We start from the raw sequence: 17,763 nt of genomic DNA on the forward strand, positions 1-17,763 counted from the left end.
TTTTCGATACCAATGCACGTTTTCCTGTCACTATCAAGTTTGTAGCCGTGTTCACAGAAACAAATAGTTTCCCCTGGGTCATGTACATTTTGGATGCAACCGTAACTACAGTCTATCCCCGGAGATAGGGAACAGGTGTCCTTAACTAAAATTAAAGAAAATATTTTAGAGAGATTTAATGTTTTCATACAATCAGTTTAAAGTCATTTATTGTAAATGTTCCACAGTTTCAGTAATTTCATTAACTGTTTATTTAAAAAAAATAAGAAAGAAGATGCCCTCGTATGAAAATGTATGAAGATAATGTATTGCAAAAAAAGCAACAACCATTTAGAAAGGAAAAATGCTAACCTTTTTCACACGATTTCCGATCGTTTTGAAGGTTGAATCCAGGATAACATGCGCAATTATAATCACCATGTACATTGATACACAGTTGGGAACAGCTGTGTCGTCCGGAATCACATTCATTTATATCTGAAAACATTTGTGTTAATTAAAATAGACGTATAAATAAGAAGGAAGAAATAATTTCTTTCTCGAAATCTAACAAAAATCATCAAGTAAAATTGAGTCAAACTTGAGAATATGAAAGCAGAATTCGTATCATTTAGGATAATTCAGAATGATTATTGATCATAAAAATTGGATTTTATTACAAGTAAAGTTTTTTTTTTGTATGATACTTACCTTCACATTCGTCGTTTATAAGTTGAAATCCACTTTGACATTCACATGTGTAATTACCAATTGTATTGCGGCAAAATGTTGTTAATTCCGGGCAATCATTTAAGCCCTCGTCAGCACACTCGTCAATATCTACAAAAACACACTATTTAAGAACAAATATATTCTAGGCAAGAGAATAATCCTCAGTACTTTAATTTTGGAAATTAAATTATTTACAAGGTCTCCCTACTTTTTAACATACCTTCACATTTACCATCGTTTATATCAAAACCATCCCCACACATGCACGAATATGAACCTTCCAGATTCTGGCATATTCGGTCAGAACCACATATAAATGGGTCTACTGAGCATTCATCTATGTCTTCGTCACATTTCACACCTGTCCATCCTGACAGACAGACACACCCACTGACAGGATCACACTTGTCTCCACCAGAACCACACTCACATAGTTTGCTACAGTTTTCTCCATAATGAGGAATCTCACACTCTGCAGTTTCAAAAAAGAGCATTGTTCTTCATTTGAACATTAAATTATACAAAATAAAAGTTGAAGTCGGAATCACATACAGTAAATTAAATATGTTTTACATTGCGCATCGTCTATGAGAATCAAATATAAGTTTGAGCCATGGAATGGATTTCTGCAGAAATTCATATTTCATGTACCAATTCGTTTTAAAGTCATCAAAGAAAAATAAAATGTTTCTTAAGCACTTTTATTTTAAACTATCTTTATCCAGCTTAAAATGTCTGCTCAAAATAGTTCTAAATTTCCCAAAATTCCAAAAGATAAATTATGGTTTTAGTAAGGAAAACAAAAACAAATATGTAATAAAACCCATGCAAATACAAATTTGTTGATTGATTTACATAATGATATCAATTATTTTTATGTAGAAAATGTACATTTCAAATATACATTACATAGACTGATTATTTGTCAGAAGGAATATTAATGTCCGAGGTGTTGTTCTACCTGAACATGATGTTTTATCCTCATTTAAGAAATATCCAGGTCGACAAGAGCAATTAAATGATCCTTTAGTGTTGATACAATCTTGAGCACATGCTGTAGTTGCAAGTTCGCATTCATTAACATCTAAATCATATTAAATAAAAGACTGTCAGATAAAACCATCAAAACATTATAAAAAGTCACTACATGTATAAGGTATCATGACTTTTAAATTATGCATTCACTTTAAATTATGTAAATTTTCACGTTCTCTTCATTTAATAATTGAATTAATCCATTTCGCCACAATTTATCGTGAATGTTGACTACCGTTTCTATGGTTGAAAATTTAAATGAAAATGACATTGAAACCCGTGCAAATACCTTGTATTAGACGACGCATCATTCATGTATTCACTTTACTTTCTTATAACTTTCATCAAATAAATCTTGGATTAATCAGGGAGCTTAAATAATTTTTTTACACCAAAACATTGAATGTATTGATTCTTTATGTAACGTATGTATCCTAGTTGTCAAAATGTTTAAATGTTTATAGGTCTTACGTAGAAATTAGTTTTTACCTTTACAGTTTATGCCGTTAGATGCCAATTGGTACCCTAGCGGACATACACACTGTAATGTTCCAGTAATATTTCCACAAGAGTATTCACACATATCAAAGTTTTCACAGAAGTTTTGTTCTACAACAAGCAAAGTTCTAAACGGTTATCATTACGAGTTCATCAGCTTGTTTTCAAAATACATGCTGAGTCAGACGTCTTTGTTGAAAGATTATTGAAAATGATAAACAAATCACAGAGAGCTAAGTTTTCAAATTTAGATGAAACCTGTATTCTTACCTGATTTCATGCACGACGTTTTGTCTAAATTTAAATTAAATCCCAAGTGGCAATCACAAAAAAACGACCCCTGTGTATTTTGACATATTTGTTCACAGTCTGCAGTGCCCTCAAAACACTCATCAATTTCTACAAATGTCGAATTAGTATTTTTACTGAGTATATAAAATCTTAAAACGCGTCATTTTTGATGTCTGTCAAAATTGACACTTTCTTTGTCATATTTGCTTTACAAACAAAATAGCTAAAATTAACAACAAATCCTGAAACATTAAAAACTTGTTCTCTATTACTTTTTATGTTGCTCTTTTACATGTTCATGTTGCTATAAAACGAAAGGCCACTGTTTTACTTCTTTGTTTTGGTTTTCGATCATCTGTCTCCAAATTAAGCACCGGGTGTTTTAAATAAGATTAAGGATTCTACTGATCTTCTTTAAACTGGAGTAATGCGGTTTTGAATTTTAAAACTGCATACCAATTGTACGAGGGTTGATCAAAGTTCGTGAAATGCCTTTATAAAATGTCATCGTTATTTGATGAAAGAAAACAAAAGTCAAATTTATAGATGTGGAAGAAAGGATTTCATGACAGATTCCACATTTTGGACTTGACATGTGATTATATACGGTCACCTAAATGTTGTGAAGGTGTCTTAAGCATATTTTGAAAATCACTTATTTGACTAAAATGCATCCTAAATTTTGAAGACACAAGTTCAGCTGAGAAAAACTCGGAAAAAGATGCCGGGACAAAGAAATATTTTTTTTATTTGCATGATTGGTAACAAGAGGCCCACGGGCCTTATAGGTCACCTGAGTATCATGTAACAACTTTCCAGCGATTGTATTTGGTTCGCGTTTTAAGCCAAAATCCATGAAATTCACGAATTTTGAAAGAGGCATAATTGCTCATCAAAGGGGAGATTTCAAAGCATTAATTTATTTTTAGTCAAAGTACCCCCTTGGTACCCCTGACCCAGCAGCCCTGAAATTATCTATTTTGAAAGAGGACCCTTTCTTCATTATAAGGCCAGCATTTTTTTTTATGTTTAGGTTTAGTTATGAACATGAGAATAAAAAAGTCCCGCAAGCAAAAGGAAATGATTTTTTTTGATAAATCAATTATTAACATTTGTACATTCTTTTTTATGCTATCCTAATAGGCTCCTTACCACTGGACACATAATGCTTGCAAATAGGAAAGTAGAACATTTAATTGCTTATTTCATCATCTGCCAGTTTGGGCCAGTTATATAAATTTTGTGATGTTGATCAAAATATATTTTAAAAAATTAATTCTTTAAAAGTCTTTCAATACATCTTCATTTTCTTAATATGTGTTAGGTGAATGTGTAGACATTGTTCTAAAATTTACTTGATGCCTAAAATTATAATTCCTATCATAAAACAGACAGGAAGTATTGGGGAGTAGGGTCAACATTTTTTCAATTAAGTGTAAAATAATTTTTCTGGCTGATATAAATGATACTACATATATTTGTATATTCTTGCCTTTTAATAGTTGAATTTTTTTTATTTCTTCACTTCAGGTTATTGTTTATTTCTTCCTCAAATGGACTTCACTTCTCCCATAGTTTTATTCATTACATCTGATGCATAAGCAACCATTTTCTGAAGAATGATGCTTAGACTGAAAGCTATAACAGAGACCTAAACAATGTCCCTGACAATATGCAATAGCTACCACGGGCAGTTTAAAACCTGGGGAGGAAAATAATTTACAGTTACTTTTGAAACGAATACATAATTATCTCACCAGCATGTCATTGTGCAACAAAGTCGTCAGCATTTTATTTGTCCTTTGAACGGGTGAAACGTTTTGAATGGCACTCTTATCGATGAATTTTACACTAAACCATGCTAAATTCTTGGATCTAGCTTTATTTACCCGCCGTTTCCGTTTCATCTAAAAACCGGAAGTGCGAGTTCGTAAATTTGAAATCTCGATCCCGACTCAAATTTGACATCGGAAAGAAAAAAAAATTGTTTTATTTTTTTCTAAAAGTTCAAAACCTTGAGCGGAGGGTTTATAAAACTGAAAATAAAATAAATCCTGGCCTTAGATATGTAATTAGATCATTAGCATATTAACCAAGAGCAAAGGATAAGATGTTCAAAGAATTCATACATTTCACTATATAATCATTAGAGCCCCACCCTAAAACAAGAACCCCTGACCCTGGGGCCATAAAATTCACAATTTTGGTAGAGGCACTCTTGCTTATCATAACTATGTACTTAGTTAGTTTATTTAATACCCAGGAGCAGAGAACAAGATTTTCAAAGAATTAATGTATTTTCACTATATAATCAATAGAGCCCCGCCCTAACACCAGAACCCCTGACCCTGGGGCCATAAAATTCACAATTTTGGTAGAGGCACTCTTGCTCATCATAACTATGTACTTAGTTGGTTTCTTTAATACCCAGGAGCAGAGAAGAAGATTTTCAAAGAAATAATGCATTTTCACTACCTACTTATTTAGCCCCGCCCTAGCACTAGAACCCCTGACCCCAGGGCCATGAATTTCACAATTTTGGTAGAGGACTTATTGCTGATTACAATCATGCAAACAGTTTGACTGCTTGATGTCCAGGGGTAAAGAAGAAGATTTTAAAAGATTGCACTAATTTTAGTGGTTTTGGCCCCACCCCTCAGGCCCCAGGGGGGCAGGGATCATGAAATTCACAATTTTTGTTCCCCTTCACCCATAGATGCTTTGTACCAAATTTGGTTGAAATTGGTTCTGTGGTTGCAGAGAAGAAGCTGAAAATGTTCAAATGTTAACGCACGACGAACGACGAACGACGCACGACGAACGACGACGGACAAAAACAGATAGCAATAGGTCACCTGAGTTTACTCAGGTGACCTAAAAATTAGAGTCAGTGGAATCCTAAACCAAAAGAAATAAAATCTTGGGCCTAACGAAAAAATGCACAGCATTGAGAAGGCGGTTTTGATTTGAAACAAACTTTTTTTCAAATCTTATAAATCAATTAAAATGGTAATTTTGAATAAACATATTAGAACTAAAAATCACGTATTCATTCGAAAAGTCATGAAATTCGGGCAAGATTTTGAAAATTACGTTCAGGGACTAATCGACTCCCCCTACAATACATTATATAAAAATTCAGCACTCATTTTTTTTTTACTGAATCTGGTCAATACAGTCAGTTTACAAATACTTTTTTATGCGTTTTGGGGGATGGGGGGGGGGTGAGGGTTGTTCTACATTTCAATTTACAAATAAGTTAACAATAGCTAAAACTTTGAAACTTTAATTATATACACCTATGGAATAATATTTTGGTTTCCCATTCTTGACTTTATATTATACCGTATTTCATGGTCTTAGTCTCTTATAACCTCATAAACACGACTTCTCCCGTAAAAAAATTCAAGAAATGAATTTAATGTGAGGTTGTATCTCGCACTGATGAATCAATTATTAAGCAACAATTATGCAATATTTTACCATTTTATGCTTATATAATTTTATTTATGGAGAAAGGAAATTATTTTATCCCGCTTCAGACAAATTTGTCGATTACTGATTGGATAAAAGCTAATCACATGACGCCCTGAAATTTTCCGTATTACGTCTCCGTTTCCATATTACGTCTCCGTCGAGGCGTAATATGAAAATCGGGCACGCGATTCCGTTCGAAGCGTTGTTATTGTAAATAAAAATGGCGGCTAAGAAACGGTTAACGAGGTAGTTTAGTTAAATTTCTTGTTACCGTAACGATATTTTATGTTGATTGTTATTGGATTAAAACTAATATTTTCATAATATGCACAAATATTTTTTTTTTTACATTGAAAAAGATCTTCAGCGGGATAAATTCGTTACACAATCAGTTAGTGACCTAATACGGATTCATACAGGGTGTGAAATGGAAATCCGTATTGGGACTCGGCTTCGCCTCGCCCAATACGGATTTCCATTTCACACCCTGTATGAATCCGTATTAGGTCACTAACTGACTGTGTAACTAATAATACTCTCATTTGAAATTTGAGTCATATAGAGGCAAATTACCTGCTCTATCAAATTCAGTAAACATTTGTTCTTTAATTTTTTGATGTAAATATTGAATTTGAATTAATTAAAATTTTTACTATAGTAGATCAAAGTTTCAAAGATTTAAATATACTTTAAAACAGTATTGTTCTTGCTTAGGAGTGCCAAAATATTAGAGCTGATTTTTATTTCTGACATGATTTAACATGAACCTTAACCCAGAAACTGTTATGGAAGCTGCTGGTCTTTTGTACGACGCGTTATGTGAATAAATACATTTTAAGGGTACATTCTACATTCAATGCTCGCAAGCAAAATACGAAACACAAAGAGGTGAATTTTCTACTTACCTTGACAAATGTTGTTCACTTTTCTATAACCACTAAAACAATTACAGATATAGCTTCCCTCTGTATTTTCGCATATCTCGGTAGAAGCATTACAGGAGTTGGAGAAAACAGATGCACACTCATCAACATCTAAAGAAAGGAGCATGCCTTTTTTGAGAACAGATTTTAAATTTAATTTAAAATAGGGGAAATTGAATGGAGACACTGTTGAATTTTAAATTTGAAGCGAATTAAAGACCTGCGCATTTAGTATCAACATCCACAAAGCCAGGTGGGCACTCTGAGCAGTTGTATCCTCGACCCATCATGACCTCTTCAGCAGGAGTAAGGTCGGTACAATTTCTATCTAGAGAGCATGGACTCTGAACACAAGCATCTATGTCTTGTTCACAATTCTCACCTTAAAATAAACCCCCAAAATAATTCAATAGATGCATGTGTTGGTGGAAGGGTTTGTTCGTGTGTGTGAGGGTGTGCGTGATGGGATATGTGTTTGTGATTTAATAAACCAGCCACGATGGATTATTTATAACCATTCAACTATATGTAAAGCAAAATGTTCCAGAATGTAGAAAGTGAAAACCTCGTACCTGAATAACCGATGTTGCAAATACAATCAGCCTTATAACTGAGAGCATTTTCTGTTGTTAAGACATTTTCATAGTCACATTGGCCCCTATTACTGCATCCGCTACACAGTATAATTGTAACATCTAGAGATGGTGATTCGGCCCCCATTTCATCAACAACACTAACACTAGAATGAATTTTCAGATATTCAATAATTTTAATAAAAATAATTTTATTTGCATAACCTGTTCTTGACATAATCAACATTATATTTGACTGAGCACAATAATGGAAAATAAATGGTAGTTAACAAAATACCTTATTTCGGATACATTTATGTTCAGAGGAGTCCATGTTGCTACTCCAGTTGTTGTGTTGAGGCTAAATCCCTCTGGTTGTTTTAAGATTTTAAACACTGGTCTTTCTTTGCCGTCATCAGATGCGTTAAATCTTAACGTAACTTTGCTGTTAACTTCAGCATTTATTGTCGTATTTCCCGATATTCTTGGGGTTTCATTTTCTATTTCAAGATATAAAAAAGAAATGGCATATAATTTTTCAAAATTTAATACATTCAATACTAGCACTAACACATTATTTTATCTCGTGATTTATTCACAGGGTTTGAATGTCTTTTTTACCTATAATGGCGATGTCTTTTATAGATTTAGCTTCTTCATCGGCAGATGACATGGCTATACTTATATCTCCTGTTGCAAGGAAGTCAAAAATACAGGCTTGAGAGGAATTGGATCCACACATTTCTCTAGCCGAATTAAGCCGTTCTTCGTTTACTTCATCCATGAATAAAGGTTCAAATTCCGGATGTGAAAAATTCTTATGACTTAGACCCTCATCGTAGTAGAATACAGATTTGTCATTGACAGACCCTTGGAATAAAGTAACAAATGAGTAATCACCTGCACACCACATGCATTACTACTTTGAAGATTATTTCCAAAAATCTTCTAACTTACATTGCTGTCCAAAATTGTAGAAAATGTCCCGTTCTGTTCTTGTTGCATTCTGACTTAGAATGGTTCCATTTGGGAGAATGAAGTCGTTTGAAGTATTCCCATCAAAGTTACCCATCAATCCCTTGACAAATCCCATGTACGTATCATCAACCACAACCTCCGAAATCAAAAATCGTACTCCAAGTCGGACTTTTAGAACAATTGCTAAAAATATGAAGTTTTATATCATCAAAAACATATACACTGTTCGTAAGGTCACCTCACATGTATCTTTGTCTAGCTATTATTGCAACAGTAATAGTTTTCTACTCACAGGACTGGAAAAAAGATGCAGATATGGATTTATTTTCCCAACGAATGGATAAATTTTTTGTTAGGAAAGTGTAATTTGTGTTTTGAAATCTTGTAGTCAAGTCATTTCCATTTCCTCTGATTATTAGATCTGAAAATGAAATAAAAGGCACATGAACCACAGTGTTTACGTAGGCTAATATAGCCCTGTTATCCCTTTCCATTTCTATTCCCGTATGTAAAACCATGATCGCCTACTGTGGCCCGATCCTAAACACAGGGTCATGATTTCAATAAATATGGACTTACACTACGATTGATTCTTCCAAATTCATTTGAATAACCATGACTACTCTTCTTGAGAAAATGATTTTCACATGTTCTATATACCCGTATGAAAAACTGTATATCCCGTTGAGGCCCTACCCTATCCTGGGTCATGATTTGACCAAGACTGGATCTACGTAACGTAAGGAAGTTTCTATATATGTAAATAATATTAGTCATTTGCTGTTCCTGAGCAAGAAAAAGATTTTCTTAACATTCTGTGTAAAACTTTGATGACAAATTGAAGACCTATCCTCGGCGGCCATGTTTTAAAAAATCTCTCCTCTACACTATATACCAAAAGCTTCATGTAAGTTTCAATTATAACCCAGTAGTTTGTTTATATTTTTTTTAAAGAAGCCAATAAATTTGATTTATGTTTAATTATTTTCTTCTGAAAGAAGACTTGACTCTTTCATTCAAACAAATTTTAACCCCCTTTTATCATGTTTTTTGTGCACATTTTTTTTTTATTTTTGAAAATTTGATTCTGAAAATAACAAGAAACCCCACGGCCTTATAGGTCATTTGAGTATCATGAAACAACTTTGAAGCAATTGAATTTGGTTCGTCTTTTAAACCAAAAGCCATGAAATTCACAATTTGGAAAGAGGCACTATTGTTTATCATATGCATAGACTTAGTATGCTTACTTTGGTTACTTAATACCCAGCGGGAGATCACATTTACAAAAAGAAAATGCATTTCCACTTCAAACCACCAGTTGTGGACCCAATCCAACAGAATCCACTGACACTGGGGCCACATATTTCATAATTTTGGAAATTTTAACATAAATTTTATTTCACCGTAAACATTAAATTAATGCCAAAGAGCAGATTGTAAGGCATTAATTTATTTTCAGAGAAAGTAACTCTTCCTGCCGGTGCCCCTGACAAAGGGCGTAAGTAACGTGTTGGTAGAGACACCTTTCTTCGTCATTAAGATGTACTTAGATCATTGGCATATTATCCAGAGGAAAAGGGAAAGATTTTCAAAGAATGTATGCATTTTCAATATATAATCAATAGAACATTGTCCTACCACCAAAACTCCTGACCCCGAGGCTGTGAAATTCATAATTTTATAGGAGACATTCTTGTTTATCATAACTTAAATTTGTTTAATACCCAGGAGAAGAGTAGAAGAATTTCAGAGAATCTGTGCATTTTCACTATTTAATCTATAGAGCCTTGCCCGAATACCAGAATTCCTGACCCTGAGGCCATAAGATGCACAATTTTAGAAGAGGTAGCACCCTTCAATATTACCCTGTACTTGGTTAGTTTATTTAAGGTCCAGGAGCAGAGAAGATTTTCAAAGAAATAATGCATTTTTACTATATAATAAAGTGTCTAGAATCACAGGATTTGATCGCGTGATCAACTATATTAATTTCCCAGAGAACTTTTTAACATTGTTGTTTATTTTTTCATTAACCTTTCTTGTCATGCGACATATCTATTTGCACTTTGGATCCAGTTTGGTCTGGAGCCACAAAAGCACTGAATACTGTAGCATTGATAACAGTTCCATTCGATGTTGTTGCCGGTTCTGTTCTTGCCTGGAAGTCAAATCTCGTCCCACCTTTTGTTATTTCCATCATCACATATTCTCCGTGGCCATTAAAGGTGTATATTTTTCCATCAAGTGTCCGGATGTGAGGGTCACCTGAGTTGATTCCTTAAAATATATAAACATGTATTCAGGACATGCTGAGTTCTGTGTTATACGCTGATCTTTATAAAGAGTGTTAGTCATTAAACTTGTCTAAAATTAAAGAAGTTAGTGGTGTCTAGCATTTTAATAAATTTTACTTGAATTTTCCTCTTGATCTTTTAAATTCTTGCTTTGATTAAAAAAAACTCAGCAAATTGCTGCTTATTTTTTTGTTATTAAAGAATAAAAAAATTAATAAGTTAACACTTAAATACACAATCTTAATACATTAAAAGAGACTGCAAATAAACGACAAAAAAGAATACCTGGTCGAAATGGTGATCTCAAATAGCACCTTGGAATAGGACGTACCTCGTAGTACCATGTAACACGTCCTGATTTAATACACGCCTCTCTCGGTTTAAGGTCATTTTTTATGTAAAGATGACGTTCAAAAAAAGGATTATACTGTAACAGTGATCCTACCGCAGGAACAGCTTGCTCAAGAACACTCAGATTATCTATTCTTCGATGAAGTCTGTAACAGCACTCCTAAAAATATATCATGTTAGATAAACATTGTTTTAGAATATTTCCGGATATTGTTTTTCAAAGCTTTTCTTAATTTCTTTTTTGTACATGTAAATGTATGATGGATTTTCTCACAAAGTTGACTTACTGTATTTCTGCCAACAATGATAGAGGCATAGCAAAGCACTCGATATTTTCTGTCGAATCGATTTATAGTAGTGAATCGAGGATCAAATCTAAGCAAACGACTATCACATGGACACTGAATTTGAGTCCGTAAAATTAACTGGTTTCGTATATCCATTTCTTTGTTTCTCATATACCAATCATAGCAAAGTTTCTCATCCTTGTTCAGCGGAATCCCTGTACTCATTTTATAAATCCAAAATCCCTGAATACCTAAATGTTGATATTTGATATTTTAAAATCAAAATCAGATTGAATATGATGCAATTAGATTGATGCACAACACAATTGAAATTGAAACTAATGTTTACAGTAAACTATACTTTACTATAATTGAATAAAATAGCTATAAAAATGTAATTCATTATATATATTGTTACAGTAGTCCGTTTGATATTTACAAGAAAGAACTATATGATTATTTCGAATAAATTCATAAATATGCATCTCATGTAAACTTTAAAAAAATCATACTACGCCTTTCAATCATTACCTCTATTTCCTGGATATTTAGTCATTTGAAAAGCAGCAAGTTTGTTGGAAAGAACGTTCTGGGTAAAGATTTTCTGGAATCGATATCCGACAACAATTTTCATTCCTTTTATTGGTATAAGATTAACATCTATGTAATTTATGACTGTAAAAGTGCTCACTCCATCCGTAATTAGGAGACATTGGAATGTCACGAGCTAAAAATATTATTTTTTAAAAGTACGATTTTTTAGTAAATAAATATAATCATGCAAAGGTTATCAAGAAAAGGTTTAAACAATTTTTATTGCATATGCTTATATCCAAAATTAAGACATGCACTTAACATAAAATATAATTCACCCGTGAGTGAAACAAGAAGTTAAAAAACTGTTGTCAAGCTCAAAAGTGTATGGAAGCAACACAAATTCTTATCAGAACATCTTTGATCTTGAATTCAAAATAAAATAAGCAATGTTGCACAACTGATTTAAAAAGATACCTGTGAATTGTATCCAAATAATGTCATGTTTTCCCAAGTCACTTTGACCAGCCATGTCGCCTCGAAGTCAGGGAAATCTGGGAACTGTATCCTTATCATTTCATTTGCTTTGTTCAAGAAAAGTGTGTTTTCGGCGTCTATTCCCCTGAGGAAATAAATTAACAGAACTTTATTATCAAACTCAAAACACAGGTTCATAGAAAATAGATTGAAAAAATACAAACCTCTGATATGTATTATAGTAGATACCACTCGCTCTATCCGTTGTTAATAAATCTGTCCAAAAGGGACAAATAATCTGTTTATCCTCCAGAATTGAGGAGTGTAGATTATGTGATTGCATCCAGTTGAACTCTTCTCCAAGTCCTATGACACCGTTGGAGCCAATCTAAAGCGACCGTATTTTTTGGCATTAAAATCTACATTGTCTTGGAATTTGTTAGAATTTTACTTTCTTTTAAAGATTATAATGAGAAATTATGCTATTAGACTCTTACAATTACGTAATTAAATCCACGACTTGATCCATCCATTGCATTTATTGTCACTGGAGATCTAAGACGGGGGCTGGTGACTTCATCTCCATGGAAAACATTATCTCTTTCTCCGTAAGGCATATGTGTGTATCCTCCTTTAACTATATTGATGAAACATACGGAGATAAAGAACAGTATTCAAGGTCAAAAGTTAATAAAACAATACAAAATATAAGTAGAGCAAACACGGACCTCCAAATCATCTGAGGCGGGATCAGGTGCCATTCCCTTACCGAACGGTCACATCCGCCATGTGATAATTAATGTAATTTTTTTTACATTTTGTGAGTGAAAATGGAATTCACAAATAATATATTTTAAGTGTATGATTAAATAATTGTAAGAAATTTGTGATTTATGCTTAAATATCTTGATTACTTTGAGGCAAATCAAAGGAACAAGAGTCATAAGATATAAAATCGCTAACGTTTCAAAACATTTCATTTTTCATTAAGCGGAATATTGTCAATTGGAAAGAAATATGTCGAATGTCCACTAGTATCATTTTTTGTCTTGAAAAGAATTATTGTCGGGCAGGCGTAAAACTTGGCAATGAATCAAAGCAAAAATTTAAAGAAATATATATATATATATATATATATATATATATATATATATATATATATATATATATATATATATATATATATATATATATATATATATATATATATATATATATTATGAAGACAACTAATCAATGATCTTACTTTGATCTACTTCAATCCAGTCTATGTAGGGTTTACTTTTAGCAGTTCCGAGCCATGGTCCACCCATGATATCTCCATGACTGACTGCTGTAATTGTCACGTTGTACATCGCTCCTGGCACCAGACCCTTCCTCCAGTAGACCTCCGGATAGTTACCCAACGTTTGTTGTTCGTGACCATTGATGACAACAAGGTAGTGACTCAGAAAGGTGTTATCTGCAGGTTTCTCCCATTTTAGGTAAAGATGTTGTGAGGAAAAATTGCTTTTCACGCGATCAAGTTTGCCAGGTGACAACGGCTCTACGAAGTGAATGGACACAATAATTTATTTGAATAATGAAAAAATAGATAATGTTATCTTTATTTGGTTAAGTTACATATTTGTATTTTTGTCCATTACACAATCATACTTTTGGTTATCACTAAATGATCTAATTACATTTAGGAACATATTATTATAATGTTAACATGAGACAATGGATAACATGAAATAAAATTGATCTTAGTTTAACGGTCTTCAATCATTATATTGACAGAATTTGTAATATTTAGACCGTGGATATTGGTAGATGTAAAACCTCTCGAGGTAGCTTATCTAGAATTTGCATTTTATGTCAATTTCTGCCAGGTGATGTTTAACATGATAGTAATTGTATTACTATTAACTAGTCTCAAAAGAAAATGATACTCAGATTTTTTTTATAAATAGGGTTTAAACCTCAATTATATGAACACACTACCTGAAGATGCAGCTATTAGAAAAAATCTGAATGTGCTTCGGACATATTTAATAAACAAAAAAGTTTTGTGACCTCTCTCCTACACGGGGGCAAGGGGATGATCCGAATCTGTACTGTGCAAGTATGCTTAAGAGATAAATGTTTTCAGAACCAGAGAATCTTAAAAAGATTTGTATATGACATTTTTTTCACGAGAGCATGGGTAGACATGCATTACATATATAATGTAAAGGATATTTGAAAATAACATCAAATATATATTATAAATTACCTAATATAAAATCATTTGAATGTGTATCAACACTGATATTTTCGGCGGGATGTCTAAGCGAAACTTTGGATTGAATGTTGAACCTGTATAGACGCCCCGGTTGTAGTTTACATGGGGTACTATACTCGGTTGCATTTCCCACATGTATTATCTCTTCTATTATCCAGCTGCCGGATCTATGGGCCTCCAAATTGATCACATATCCAGATATAAGATGAGTGTCGTATAGTGGTTTTTCCCATTTAACCGATGTTTTACATGTAGTTTTTTCTACTCTTTGTATATTAACATGTAGCCTGCTTTCTGAAAGAAAAAATATTTTACAAGTTAACTTAAGGAAAACTTGTATTAAAAAAGGAGAAGAAATAAAATACATAATTGTATTTAACTATTGTAGCTTTTCATGAAAATTATTTCCAATGTATCTGTAAAATTTTTAAAAAGCACATGAAATTTTAACTTTTTAAAAACTAAATATATATTTCAAGTAAATAATTTTTTTGTATTAATTTGATTAATAAAAATGCTATTAAAAATAAAATGTTAGCTTACGGTCATAACAAAGAGAATTTTCGTGATAGTAGGAGTCAGAACAAAGGCAAGTACTAAAGCGACACGCAAGGTTTTTATCTGGTTCACATTCCCGACTCTCATTGCACAGCTCCAAAAACTTGAGACCTAGAATAATAAAATTATTTGTTTTGAAAATTAGAAGAAAATACTCAATTCTCAGTTTTTAATTTTTTTTTTAATTTTCTTCAGACACACGAAATATGAATAGATAATGGTTCATTTGAATGAATCATTATTTAAAATTTAGTTAAAATTAGATTCTTTTTTAACATGCATCCTGCACAAGGACTTATCTTGTGCAGTGAAATGTATATACTATTTCTACATTATATAGTAAATTAACTTTCTTGAACTCTAAAATCATATTCGACTAATGTAGCAAATATATTGTGTAGTTCGGGGGGGGGGAGGGGATAGCTAGATTTCAAGAATATAATTAATACCTTATCAATAAATGTCTCACGCTTTTCAACATATACACCCATTTTTAATTTTCCTATCTGAAAATGTATGATAATGTTAGCTATTCTTCTAAAAATTTCGTTAAATGTCATTATTTTCGAATGTTTTTATTACATTAAGGTGTTTCGCTTCTGACGAAATTGAATTCACCGCGCAACTCGAACTGCCGGAAATTGGTCTAAATGTCGTTATAATAAAGAATTCAATACGGCAGAGAATTAATAGTTTCTACAAATAATTATTATCATCATCCATAGAAAGTAACATAATAACGATTTTTTATGCCAGAAAACAAACATATACTAAGCATTTTACATTTCGCGGATGTGAACCGGATTACGATAATGTAAACAAAAAGCAGACGAGAAGTCAAGGTCTGCGCGGTAACTTTGGTTGAGATGGTGAAACCAAAGTACAGACGCCATGGGTTCGTCTCGAAAAAGCAGAAGGAGAGATATGATAAAGTATCTGCAGGGCAATTGACTCGATGGATTAGGGGAGCTATCTTTACAGACCACAATTACTCCGCCAGTGCAACCCCTGTCAGCGTTGATCACGATCACGGTTTGTACATGTAAAATACGTAATCTAAAAGACTCGTTTTCATATCTGCATCTATATTACCATGATTACACATAGGTCTATTAGAAATATTAAAGGGAGGTACATGAATTTGTTGATGTTTATTTTATATACCAGGTCCAATCTAAAGACTTTTTGAACTATGACTTCGTGTAGCTATTTAAAAAAATTATAATAGTTAAAGATGTGCACCAAAAGAGAAGATATTGAATTTTTCTAAATATTTCATTGAAAAACAACATGACATAACTAAGACATTGAAAACTTGTTTTTATCAAATATATAATTGAATTTCAACGATATATTTCAATGATAAAAACAAGTTTTCATCTGATTGACAACAAAGTTTTAAAAATATAATTTTTTTTTTGGGGGGGGGGGTATTTTATTGAAAACCACGTGGCCTATTGTAATCAAAGTGCAACATGGAAATTTGAATCATATTTGATGATAATAAATTTAACTATACATGATGTCATATGTGGATTTCAATAAAATATATATATACTAAGCCTAGCTGTTACAAAAAAAAAAAATTACATTTGCTGATGTCTTACCTTACATGACAATACTAATCAAAGATAATTACTGTATTTTATTTTAATACACTGCACGTGATGAAAGATATACTCATTTGACCCACAGGCCTTTAGATCACTTAGAAAAAAAATTGAGGTGTTAAGAAAAAATAAAGGTATGGAACTCTTTTCATAGGGTACCTACTTTCCCCAATAAAATTCTTTTAAATTGAATGCTTTACAAATTTACTGTTTATCCATATCTATCCATATATAAACAATCTTCATTCCTTCAAATTTCATTCCGTAATTCTTTATACTTATTAAGATATATGAAATCAATTCCAAAATTGACCTAAATTTTTTTAATTGACATCAGCTTGCCAATGGGCCCAACAATAATTGTTAAGCGGGAACGACAGGACAAATTTTCTCCAAAGTCTGTTCTAAACTCAATGAATATTTGCTCATTTGAATTTGAGATTTACATGATTTTTCTTTTATTGGATCATATGATCTTACTAAGTCACAAACAAAATGTTAGCGGTCTAGGCCTAATTGTTTTGAAAATAGAAAGGTATATAATCTGACATGATAATGCATTACAGGAAAAAATTGTTCAACCATATAGCTTCTTTTACATTCATTATCAAAATGGCAGTGTAGTTGTTGATCCAGATTTTAACTTATTATTATTAATACAGACTACTTAACCTTACAATCTGGAGTAAGAAATCAACTTTAAAATGTTGAAAGATCTTGCAAATGCTATGCAACTCTTCGCTGCACCTCATACACCGTCTGTTTACATGTGAATGACCAGGTTCCAAGCAAATGTCGAGTGAAAAATTTAGTAGATCATATTTTAGATTGATTTCAGAATATCTTGAGAAATATCGGTATATGGAAAAATATGTTGTATATCGGCACAATGAATTAT

General features: G+C 32.4%; 1 protein-coding gene across 2 annotated transcripts in view; it reads right to left on the minus strand.

The window, feature by feature from the left end:
* LOC134267581 (uncharacterized) overlaps positions 1 to 17,763 on the minus strand; it is a 41,464-nt gene that overhangs the window by 10,970 nt on the left and 12,731 nt on the right. For both annotated transcript variants that reach the window (XM_062749786.1, XM_062749787.1), the window contains exons 3-26: positions 15,241 to 15,366; positions 14,689 to 14,991; positions 13,678 to 13,977; positions 12,929 to 13,068; positions 12,656 to 12,819; positions 12,432 to 12,576; positions 11,952 to 12,147; positions 11,421 to 11,671; positions 11,068 to 11,293; positions 10,523 to 10,765; positions 8,778 to 8,906; positions 8,465 to 8,668; positions 8,129 to 8,377; positions 7,806 to 8,007; positions 7,508 to 7,674; positions 7,156 to 7,317; positions 6,918 to 7,046; positions 2,515 to 2,643; positions 2,236 to 2,355; positions 1,673 to 1,795; positions 932 to 1,183; positions 691 to 819; positions 352 to 477; positions 11 to 145 (exon numbers count right to left, since the gene is read on the minus strand). In XM_062749786.1, the coding sequence (XP_062605770.1) occupies positions 11 to 145; positions 352 to 477; positions 691 to 819; positions 932 to 1,183; positions 1,673 to 1,795; positions 2,236 to 2,355; positions 2,515 to 2,643; positions 6,918 to 7,046; positions 7,156 to 7,317; positions 7,508 to 7,674; positions 7,806 to 8,007; positions 8,129 to 8,377; positions 8,465 to 8,668; positions 8,778 to 8,906; positions 10,523 to 10,765; positions 11,068 to 11,293; positions 11,421 to 11,671; positions 11,952 to 12,147; positions 12,432 to 12,576; positions 12,656 to 12,819; positions 12,929 to 13,068; positions 13,678 to 13,977; positions 14,689 to 14,991; positions 15,241 to 15,366 (4,350 nt within the window). The remainder of the gene's footprint in view (positions 1 to 10; positions 146 to 351; positions 478 to 690; positions 820 to 931; positions 1,184 to 1,672; positions 1,796 to 2,235; positions 2,356 to 2,514; positions 2,644 to 6,917; positions 7,047 to 7,155; positions 7,318 to 7,507; positions 7,675 to 7,805; positions 8,008 to 8,128; positions 8,378 to 8,464; positions 8,669 to 8,777; positions 8,907 to 10,522; positions 10,766 to 11,067; positions 11,294 to 11,420; positions 11,672 to 11,951; positions 12,148 to 12,431; positions 12,577 to 12,655; positions 12,820 to 12,928; positions 13,069 to 13,677; positions 13,978 to 14,688; positions 14,992 to 15,240; positions 15,367 to 17,763) is intronic.

This window comes from Saccostrea cucullata, unplaced genomic scaffold (genome assembly GCF_032062105.1).
Source record: "Saccostrea cucullata isolate Sc308-1 unplaced genomic scaffold, CSIRO_AGI_Scuc_v1 ctg879, whole genome shotgun sequence".
NCBI classification, from domain to species: domain Eukaryota; kingdom Metazoa; phylum Mollusca; class Bivalvia; order Ostreida; family Ostreidae; genus Saccostrea; species Saccostrea cuccullata.